General features: G+C 36.5%; 1 protein-coding gene across 5 annotated transcripts in view; it reads right to left on the bottom strand.

The window, feature by feature from the left end:
• The window catches only part of Tao (Serine/threonine-protein kinase Tao), an 85,347-nt gene extending 74,698 nt beyond the window's left edge, over positions 1-10,649 (bottom strand). For 2 of the 5 annotated variants that reach the window (XR_010752717.1, XR_010752718.1), the window contains exons 1-14: positions 10,208-10,649; positions 8,893-9,052; positions 8,731-8,840; positions 8,462-8,677; positions 8,287-8,413; positions 8,011-8,223; positions 7,612-7,951; positions 7,204-7,543; positions 6,604-6,810; positions 6,102-6,237; positions 5,554-6,045; positions 5,297-5,455; positions 5,121-5,239; positions 4,699-5,038 (exon numbers count right to left, since the gene is read on the bottom strand). Coding sequence is in view for 3 of the 5 variants with exons in the window: in XM_066401729.1 (XP_066257826.1) it covers positions 4,897-5,038; positions 5,121-5,239; positions 5,297-5,455; positions 5,554-6,045; positions 6,102-6,237; positions 6,604-6,810; positions 7,204-7,543; positions 7,612-7,951; positions 8,011-8,223; positions 8,287-8,413; positions 8,462-8,677; positions 8,731-8,840; positions 8,893-9,015 (2,724 nt within the window). In the remaining 2 variants the exon portion in view is untranslated. Of the gene's footprint in view, positions 1-39; positions 5,039-5,120; positions 5,240-5,296; positions 5,456-5,553; positions 6,046-6,101; positions 6,238-6,603; positions 6,811-7,203; positions 7,544-7,611; positions 7,952-8,010; positions 8,224-8,286; positions 8,414-8,461; positions 8,678-8,730; positions 8,841-8,892; positions 9,065-10,207 lie in introns of those variants that run through there. The other 3 variants (XM_066401729.1, XM_066401728.1, XM_066401731.1) reach the window with 3 other exon arrangements.
• Between the last annotated feature and the right edge of the window lie 856 nt (positions 10,650-11,505).

Here is an 11,505-nt window from a genome sequence, read left to right as displayed (position 1 = left end):
AGCGAATGCTGAGGCTTTACGGCAAATGAAACACACCTCTGGTTTTACGAGCGACTATATAATTTAAGTTAAAAAAATTACACTAATAATAACTATATAATAATAATAAATTTGACACAAATAGTAGCTTTTTTAACAAATTATGTACAGTGTATTGACTAAATCTCCAATAACGTATATGTCATTCATAAGTATTTCCTTCGTTACTTCACTAAAATTATCAGCCACGAATTTGTTAAAACCAAATCAACCAGAGCAACTGAAATACAGAATTTAACGGCATACATTCAGATGATTAATTGTCTATCCACTTGAGACTAATTAAATAGAAATGATATAAATCATCCAAACCACTTAAATTTATTACAGGAAATAAAAACCGTTCTTCATGTGTGAAATATAGTGGTTAAATATTTGACATTGACATCACGTTTTAAAAATGAAACAGATATTCTTCAAAAGCGATGGGCGAAAAAGTATTCGTCCCTTTAAAAAATAAAATAAAATTTGCGCCTAGTATTCCATTTCTTGCTATTTTACTGAAAAGAACTCCTGAAAATAGGTTCCTGAACCATTTTCTTCGCGGCCGCAAACCGATACAAGTGCCTTATGAAATCAGAGATTTAATCATAAAATATTGTCAAGAAGGAAAATTTTGGGGAAAAGCCGCTCAACAATTCAATACATTATAAAAATACAAAATAAGTCATACAATAACAAACTTGCCAGGGAGGGAAAGAAAAGGTATACTAACACGTCAAGAGAAACAAGTGATAAGAAGTTAGTTCAGGTCATTTCAGTGAAAATCCGCAAACTAGTGCAACAGATATAGTGAAACGTGTAATCGGTAATTACCAAAAGGTTGTCCACAAAGCGATAATGCGAAAATTTTCAAAAAGCGAGGATACACGAGCACGTATTGGTCGAAGAAAATCATTCGTAAGTAAGAAAGACAGAAAGAAACAACTCAAACTTGCTCAAACGTATTTGGACTAGGATATTGGCTATTGGGAAAACGTCATATTTTCTAATGACGCAAAAATTGGGGTGTTTGGTAAATTCCAAAAAGGTGCTTGCATGCAGAAACCGAGAAGAAGCTTATAACTCAAAAATTTAATTCCTACTACAAACCACGGAAGAGGTTCTGTTCTAATCAAAGCATATGGCCCGGGTAGTTAAAGAGTGGATTTTTTATACGTACCAAGAGTGTTGGAAATACCTCTCCAATCTCCAAACGTTAACGCGATTGAACATTTGTGATCGAAACTAAAACAAACGGTGAAACAACACAAAATTTCGAACAAAGAGGAAGTAAAAGCGAATCGTGAAAAATAATGGTTAAAGAGTGAACTAAGTTTTGTTAGAAAACTAGTAAAATCGATGCCTAGGAGATTAAATGAAATTATAACATCAAAAAATACCCCACACATTATTTATTACTTTTGTACTGTTTGGACGTAGTTCAGGTGAAGTGTGTGTGGTGGACGAATACTTTTTCGCCCATCGGTTTAGAAGAATGTCTGTTTTATTTTTAAAACGCAATGTTAATGTTAGATACTTAATCACTATATTTGGTACACGAATGATAGTTTTTACTTTTATAATAAAATGCAAATCAATTTAAGTAGTTTGTATTTTTTCGTAACTTCTTGTAATTATCCTAAATGGACGAATAATTGATCTCCCAGCTGTAAATCTAAAAATGCCCCTAACACGAACGCAGAGAATAAAGTTTTATTAGTTACCGGCTAGTGAGTAGAAGCGGAAATTGATGAAGAGTTCGTTAACTACCTCTATTAACAAATGACCCAATATTTAATCTCATGAATTAACTTATATTAAGTAAATATATCTGAGGAGGAAATTATGATATTTTCCCAAGGATTATAATATAAATTAGGTTCACATTCGCTTTAGGAGTCGGCTGTAATTTGATACGTTTGTCTGGAACGCCGGCGTGTTAATTTCTACTCAATCGGAACAACTGATCAATGGATTAAATTAACGAATTTTATTCTCGCACACGAATACTGCCGTAGGGAAAGTTAAATAGTTTTTTTCCAAAATCCCGCACACGCCTCGCGACAAATCTCCTTCCGACCGCAGTTCTACAGAATGTTGAGCATTTATTTCCAGACTTTATTGCGCACCTTCGGTAAATGATTAATAATTAATGTTACAAAGAGAACGTAAGTAAACATATGTATGTACACTAATTAATTTTCCGCTACTAAAAATAAACAAAATTAACAATATCTACAAAGCCTATTAATACAAGGTGAAAACAAAAACATGTTTTGATTTCATAACCGTAGATTTACGTCCTACCTTACACTTGGGTACACTTTAAAATATCTGAGCTGGGTTTTGGTGGTTCTAAAATTGCTATACTTAATTGGCGGATAATACGCACAGTGTGCCCCGTTTCACGAGCCCCACCATCGGGATCTCAGTCGCTCAGGAGGTCGGTTAAATGAAGGCAAAACGTGTGCGATGAGTACACGCTTTGCAAATCGACAATGTTGTCAATGCCAAGATAAATATCTGCAAATACGGGAATTTTTAGTTTGTCTTTTTTATTGGAGACAGACCTGAATAGTCCTAAGAGCCTATTTTTAGGGTACTCTTTAATAGCATTATCAGTTTTCTTACATTGCACCAAGATTTCCAGACACGGACTTGCGTTTTTCTCACGGTCTCCATATCCGGTCTTTGCACAATTTCACTGATGCCACACGTGGCTTGATCAATCTTCTCATATAGGTCAACTCAAGATTTCTTTTTACTACTGTACTTAGGTCAACCCCCTCTGTACGTCTCTGAATTATTACTGATCAAGTTGCGAATTTTAGACATTAAAAGGGAAATTTTAGAGCAGTCGGGAACATTTAGGGAAGTATTGGCAATACTGCCGATTTTAAATCGTGCGCTTGCGGGACTTAAACTGCGCAATCTTGCCCTAATTTAACCGACCTCGTAAACAAGGCACCCTATATATTTTCATTTGGTTGTTAGTATCTATAAATCAATGTGAACGTGTTGAAACCGACGCATGCACGAAGTTGTACTATCATTTACTTAACCATTCAACAAGAAAAACAATTATATTTTCGTACTATTATTTAACTAACTACAGGTAAGTTCTAATGAGATTTACTGTCTATGAGAGAGTTATAACAACCAGTGCGTTTTGACATTTGCCTCGAAATGAGATTTTTAACACTTTCTTAGGGCTTGATCCCTTTTTTTCCTTAAGAACATCGTTTTCTTCTATATATTTTTCTTTGACACATATCCGAGATATCTAAAACACAACGAGCACTCTTAAACGGTCAAAAGAAGTAATTTCCAGAACAGTAAAAATTCGAGAGAATGAAGAGAGAAACTGAATGACATCACTTTGTGGTAACTCTCTTGTACGCAGAATCGTAGAGTTCTAACGAACATTAACCCCATCTGACACTAACAGCCAAAACACAAATCAAGCGCCCTCTAAGACTGCTTCAAGGAAAGTACAAAAAGAAGCGGGTATATTTATTATCTTGATAGTCCGGCAATAACGATAGATTCACCATCGCGATTTTGCTCAGTATACCTTTTTGAGGGCTTAATATTGCGTAGATTCTAGCTATGAAATGGGTCTTTTTAGAGAATGATCGCGTGTTTCTCATATACGAAAATAAGGATGTTTAGCCTATCGTGCGTTTAACTGCAACTTTGTTCAGGCCGCGGCAAATCTACATTAAAATTGAGATAGGAAGTTCACGAAAATACATTTGGCATACTACAAGCACGCGAACTTTTATTTTGATAAGTTGGTTTTCTGCATTCGGGAGCCTGTCGCCAATAAATCATACGGCAACTTTTGATATAAAACTGAGAAAACAACATGCACAATGAAATGCCTTTTCTATGTGAAGAGCAGTCCTTGAATGGACGCACTGTTAAGCCTACTGAAAGGTCCACTGAGTAAAATCACCACCTACTTGTCGTCAGCTCCCTGACTATTACATAAGTTTATTTTTATACAAATACTTAAGAAGCCTGTTAAGATGATTTGTTGTAATTACAATTAATATTAAGCGTACATACCAAAATATTTGGTATAGTTAGTCTTTTTTGGGTCACTAATTATTAGTTTAATTTAGAATGTACTCGTTTATGCTACGAAATGGATCGTGGCGCACTAAATACTAGTTTTTCTGGTAGTATACCTTCAGCATGATGTAACCTGTTAGTTTCAGTAGAGCGTGCCGAAAGTCGATTTTGTCCAGATTTGGATTTTTTTCCGTTTACGTAGTAGATATAATGAATATAAAGCAAATAATAAAATTACAAAATGAAAACTTGCAAGCAAATCTGCTTGGTGGTCATTCCACTGGTTGCAATTGATCATTAGATAGATTGAGAATGAAATTGAGCATAAATAGGTACAAAATAAAGCAGACCATTGAAGAAATTAGCCAAAAAAATTATTTTGAGTCAACATATGGAATAAACTAATTAAAAAACTTACCCTTCTGGACAGAGCGACTGTAAAGTCACTCTCCGCAGATGCGCAAGTGCGCCTGCTTAGCGCAGGAAGTTCCGCAAACAAAAACCCATTGAACATTAAAACAAAATTTAGTCTGCAATTTGTCTGTAAAACCAATTTTTATCTAAAAATGATCAAGACCAATAATTTTAGACATTTGACACCCTCCACTCTCTCTATATCCTTTCAACTACAAGTACCAAACTTCTTGCTCAGATGATCAAATACTTGCAACTAAAACCCGTATACCTTTCTAAGGCTGCTGACAAATTGGCGAAGTCATGATTTTCCGTTGAGCGCCCCTCGCCTGAATAGTCCGAAACTTGGGCAAAGGTGGTAAATATTCCCTTACAGGCCCGCTACTAAACGGAGTTGGGTGAGAAGCTGGTGGAACTATTCGAATGCGCCAAGCTGAGCATCGAGCCTGACAGACTAGATTCACCGTCGAAATCATCACGGCTCATGTCTTCCAATGGCAGGGACATCTCGGCGATTGCCAGAGAACTGTTGGTGGAAATTAGGATGAGTTAGCATATGTTCAAGTGTGTTTTTGTACTCTTGGTATTGTACAACGATCAATACATACCTAAAACCCAATTTCACAGACTCGTCATCGAATTCTTCTAATTCTCTCTCCTGCTTTTCGTGCAGAATCCTAATTCTCTCGCCACGCTCCTCAATAAACCTTTGATTTTCTGCCAACATCTGTTGGACAAAATTTTTGAAAATTCCTTATACTGAAATCAAAACAGTCTATCATACCTTTTGTTCCAATAAAGCCTTTCTGACTTCTACTCGCTCCTGCAATTCGCTCCTCTCCCGGTCCCTCTGAGCTTGAGCCTGCATTTTGTTCTTGCTCTGATATGCAATCAAGATTTCCAGCTCATATTGCAACCTTTCCTTCATTTGCTGAATTTGAAGCTGAAAAAAAGGGAAGAAGTGATAGAAATGAAATAATAAAATCATGAGGTTTTGCAAGGTGATCAGGTCATTATAAAACTATGACACTAATAACTCACCTCCTGACTCTCATCAAGCTTAATGCACTGTTTCTGCAACATCTCCGCAATACTCTGCTCATACTGATCCCCCAACAAAGCCAACTTCCTCCTCTGCTCCTCTTTCAGTTTCTTAATCACTGTCTTCTGTTGCTCCTTCGGTGTGTTCATCAGAATCTGCGCCTTCAGAGCTTTGTACTGCTTTGTCTGCACCTTGCACGTTTCCCGAAACTGCTTACGGACCAACATCTCTTTCTGCTTCAACGACTTCGGCTGCTGCTTCAACTCCAACGCGTGTTTTTTGCGCATCTCGCGCTCTGTCCGCTTCATATATTCAGCCTGATTGGCTAGTTCGGTGTCGTGCTGATTTTTGAGTTGTTCCTCACGCAACGCGTGCACCGCCTTTTGTTGTCGATATTCCAGTTCTTGGGTTTTTTCGTGATGTCGCAATAACATAGAATGAGCCTGTTCCAGTTGCTGCTGACGTTTGTGGAGTTCCTGCCTTAGTAAATTCTGAAAGAAATAAGTGGTTAAGAAACCCGGATTGAAAAAAATTCGCTCCTTTTTACTTGTTCTAATTGATGGTAGGCTAATAGCCGTTTTCTCCTAAACTTTCTTAATTCTAAATCTAACTCGGCTCTGTGTCCCATAATTAACCGCTGTTCCTCCTGGGCGTCCACTTGCTTTAAGTTATCTTTATGAGTCCTGAAAATTGGTAAAAAACGAATTGTGCAAAAAGAACAATAACCCGGGAAAATACATTAAAAAGGTGATCATTTCAGAGCCTTTTATCATGAATTTCTGCAAAGGAAAACGAAAACTTTAAAGGATTTACTACCAAATACAACACAGATATTTAAAGTATTTAAGATTCTACAAAAAGCGGAGCCTGCGAGTATGAGGTAAGCAGGGGAGACATAATTATAATATAAAAAGTTTTCCTCCTCCAGTAATATTTTTGACGTGTTTAGATAATTTCGGCACAAATACACATATTTTTAGAAATTTAGGATGGAAATTCTTAAAATGAACGCCTTTTATATGTCGCAAGGCGAGAAACACTTGACTCACTGTAAAGTTGCATCCCGTTGTCTTTTCGGGGTGGAATCGTCCTGGGACAGTTCCCGTTTCCATCTCTCCTTATTGGCTTTGTATTCTTTTTTCCTATGCGCTTCAAATGCTTTTCTGTCGTTGTCTTGCCGGGTGGTAATATCCTTAATAAGTTTCTTTTCCGCTGCCGCACTTTGCTTCGCTTTACGCTCCAATTCTTGCTGATGTCTTTAAAAGAATACACAGCTACATTAAAAAGGGCAATTTGAGAATGGTTTGAATAATTGATTTTTAAAGTAATTGTTTCATTAAAGTCCCTAGATGTCAGCGCTCAATTTGATTGAAAAAAAAACCATGTCGCGTTTTCGTTATTTTGTCAAATTTCAATCGGAACTTTCGATGCTTATGAAATTTTTTTTTTTTATTTTGAAGAGAAACGTTCACCATCTCATTACAATTTTGACCTGAAAACTTCCAAAGTTGAGCTAAATAACGTGAAAACTTTGGAAGGTATAAAAATAAAAAGAACATAAATTGAAACACTCTGTGTTTCTCAGAAAGGTACCAATTTAAATATCCTAATCTGATGTTACAATAAACACACGTTCCAACCGCGTTTACCTGGCTTGTAACTTCTCCAACTCTTTGCTGAAATTCGCCAGCAATGCGTCATACTCCTTATCCAACTGATTCTTGTGTCCCTCCATTTCCATCCTGCACTTGTCTTCCAACTTCATTAGCGCGCTCTGGTGCTCCCTCCGCATGCGTTTATACCCGGACATTTGCTCATGCATCTCCTCTTGCATATGCTCCTTTTGCTGCTTGGTCACTATGCTCGTCGTCCGAATGGTGGCGAAATTGTTGCCGCTCGAATGTTCACTTAAAGCAGCGGCTGCAACGTGATTAATCGGCCTCTGTCGTCTTGCGGTACCATCTTCACCTCCTAAATGCCATGCAGAAACTAATTTAAGAAGAGACTCAGTGGTTTCTTTTAGGAAATCAATAAAACCTTTTTAGGCGATAAATTACCTGCAGGTAAACTATTCGTACTGCTAGACTGACTGCTGGCCGACACTCCCACTGAATGTACTGAATGTTCCGAAGTGACAGAATTGCTCTTTGAACTATCTCCGCCAATGGGTTCTTCTGGAGCATCGTCTACATCTGGCAACGAATCGATATTGCTCTCGGTTTCACAATTCTCAATCATCAGGATTTTCTTCATTTTACGATAGTTCAAATTATCTAAATCGCGTACAGCCGCCTTAGTTCTTTGAATTAGGTCGGTCAAAACATTGGGTGACCGCTGACGGGTCACGAAAATGTGGTTGAGAAGTTGCAGCGAACTCGGTCTTAATTGGGGTGATTTCTATTTAAAAATGCGTAAATTATAAGCTTAATTTTGAAATTGTGGTGTGAAAATCGTACTTGCAAACAAGCTTCCACGAAGTGCTTAAAAACGTCCGTCCATTCGTTCGAAGAGAGTGTAGGAGAGTCGTTCTGAGCAATGTGGTAGAGTGCAGACATAGCATTCATATTGAAATATGGCGGCTTTCGCTCTGCCAATTCTATACAGGTAATACCCAACGACCACACGTCCACTTTCCCGTCATACTGGCCCTCGTCCATAGCTAAAATTACCTAAAAACCACAACAAATCGCAAACTCAGAATGGAAATAAACAAATAAAAATTGAACGCTGACCTCTGGAGCCATCCAATACGGCGTACCCACAAATGAATTGGCTGGACACTTAATGGACGCACTTCCAAAATCTGCCAACTTAACTGTCCCATTTTCAGTCAGTAGTATATTCCCAGCCTTCACATCTCTAAAACAAATCCTTCAACTTTTTGCCCCAACAGCCAGGAAGCCTTGCCTATGAATCCTTCCAAAATCATGAAGATAACTCAACCCCTTAAGTACACCATCGCAAATGGCTGAAATCTCGTCTTCGCGCAACGGTCTCTTATGCACCTCAATGATGTCTGACGCACTGCCTAGACAATATTCCATTACCAACCACGCAGTGTTATCTTTGAGATAACATCCCTTGTATTCTATGGTGTTGTGATGCTTCAGTTGCTTCAGAAACCTTCCTCAGAAAACATTGACAGATACTTTAATACAGAATTACCAGATATTTACCTGATTTCCTTTAGAATATCTTGCCATTTCTCTAAACTTTGCTTTCCACTGAATGACATCTTCTTGATAGCCACCACTTCCTTGGAAATGAGGCATCGCGCATAGTACACCTGATAATTAACATGTAAGCAGAGTTCCTGCATAATTTAATGTGTTGTTTACCGCCCCGAAACTGCCATGGCCAATCTCGCGTAAATCCTCGAATATCTTCTCAGGATCATGCTTAAAGAAGAGCTCAGCAATATCTGGATCTCGTAGGCTGCCTGGCCGGGGCACCGGCGCCATGTTGATTCAAGCGGAGCGGCTAATATGCGAGCATATTCTGTAAAATTGGCTTTCAAAAGAAATCAAAACCAATCCTACAGTAAATTTTATCAGACTTTTTTTTGATCTTATGACATAAGTAGTTCCGATTTAATCTAATCTAATTTCATTAGGCATCAGTAATGTGGACAAACAAGAGATTATGCTACAATAATTAACTGTACTAATTCCAAAAATATTCAATGTCTGTACTGTGAGTAAGTTCCGAGAAGTATTGCCCAATCAAATTAGCATTCCTAGAGAAAGCAGAACTTCATAAAAAATTTTCTGAAAGGCAGATCTCCTTGGAAATGATAAATACTATTAAGATTAGAAAACTGCAGAGCTTAGATTAGATGTCAGGAATGTGACAACAAATTTAAGTTAAGATTAGGAAAAGTTTATTTTCTACACAGTTTGTCAGTAAATTAAAACAATGGATAAACTAACAGGGAGAAACAGAGAATTTTCTGATGCTTAGGAGATTCAAAATTCTATTTAGAAATGACCAGTGACAATTTTTTGAATTTATTTTAATTATTTCTTAAATTATATAATTTAAATAAATAATTGAAGTTTTTACAATTTACTGAACTCATTTTTTACCAAAAACATACACTTGGTCCCATATCTTTATACAGGAGATAATATTCCTATTTCTGTTTCCTGCCAGAAATTTCCATTATGTAAAATGAAATGCAACAAATATTTCTAGCAAAACCACAAACAAGGCTTTCAAATAGCAAATACTTGTAGTAAGAATTCAGTTTGCAGTATGCATGATTGTTATCCAGTTCCATCCCTGGTTAACTTGTTGGGTGGAGAAAGTTAGGAGTTTGGGAGGTGTTCCAAGGAGAGCCAGGAATTAACTAATATTATTTAATTTTTTTAATTGCAAATGTAATCAATTTATCAAGATTTCAAATCTCTGGGATGTAAAAGAACAAATTCTGAAAAGAAAATCATTTGCTCTGCTCTGATGAATGAATTGAGGGTGTGCTTTAAAGTTTGTCCTATTTATGCACTACAGATCTTTGTTACAAATTATCTTATGGCCCCTAATTAAAGGATCATTTCTTAATGTTCGTTCGTAAATCAGCGGAATGGTGACATGGAATTATAACGGAAAGCGTAACTGAGACACATAAAATACAATAAAACAAGGAAAACTTACAAAATATTAGCTGCAAATCACACAAAATGGCGTCCGACGAAAATTACACCATCACTTACACACTCAAAATGTGCGACTTTTCACATTATAATCAGGCGAAAAATTGAAGAAAATCCCCTTGGCTACTATTCAGTTGGAAATTCCAGTATTTGCGAATGAATTAAATCCGAAAATTACAAAAACAACTTGGGGAGCACTATCAGAAGATAGAAAGTGGGAACTGTCACCTGGATTTCTAACCTCAAAATCACGATACAAACGGAACGACGAGAGCGCTCTTTTTGTTCAAAAACAAGGCCATTACAAAACCATTGTGGTTATTTTTTATCACAAGCGATAATTGCTTTATCTAAAAACTAGGTTTTTATGTAAAATAAACGTAAAATATGAAAAAAAGGGACAACCCCACCCAAAACAGATATTTTGACAGCTAAATTAAACAACCAAATTCGATAAAAAGAGTGTTAATTGCGGATCACTTTCTGTCTTCGTTCAAGTTGTAAGGTTAAATAAGGCAGTAACAAAGTTATAGGATGTTCTATAAAATTCACACCTGATGAACAGATTTCTGTTGTCAGCTGTTAGGCGCGATTACGCCATCTGTAGATGAAGACACAAACAAAACTTAATTGAATTTACTATACGGGGTGATTCGGAGAAGTATTTAAATAGAACGTAATCTATGACGCAATTCTCGAACTCTCGAAATGATTTCTGTTGTCACTTTTTCAGGTTTAAATGTCTTTTTAAAAAGGAATTGAGCAAAGAAATTTAAAGATCTTGACAAAGATCTTTTTTAGCTGCTAAACGACTTTGTGCAATTTTGCTGAAAGTTAATTAAACAATAATAAAATATCTTTAACTCTACATTTCAATTTTGATGAAAAATCTTCAATCATTTTCCTACTAAAGTAACTATACCTACCGGTTGCTTGTGTTTTCTATCCGTCCATTTCTGAAATATTTAAACACCTATATGTATTTCAAATTTTGGCTAAAAATGATAAAAGTAAGAATTATTAATTTTTAGTACAAAATGCGTGAAGGCAATTTTGGGTAAAAATTACAGCTGTCCACTGTGCTTTTTTCTGATCCAAATTGATCTAAAAATATCCAGAATTATCAACGCACGAGTTGCGTTTAGAGAAGAATATTTCATGACCCAGGGGCTAAGTCTTTGTAGCCTTTACAGAATTTTTGACCCACAGACACTGATAAAAATTTTATGACGACAAAATTTGCAGTAAAAATTTTACAAGTGTTACAAATGTGCAGCACCCTTTCTTTCGATTGCAAAA

The sequence above is a fragment of the Euwallacea similis genome, chromosome 23 (genome assembly GCF_039881205.1).
Source record: "Euwallacea similis isolate ESF13 chromosome 23, ESF131.1, whole genome shotgun sequence".
Lineage (NCBI taxonomy): Eukaryota > Metazoa > Arthropoda > Insecta > Coleoptera > Curculionidae > Euwallacea > Euwallacea similis.
The sequence above is the reverse complement of the archived record's forward strand: the minus strand, read 5'-3'. Positions and strand labels throughout refer to the sequence as shown.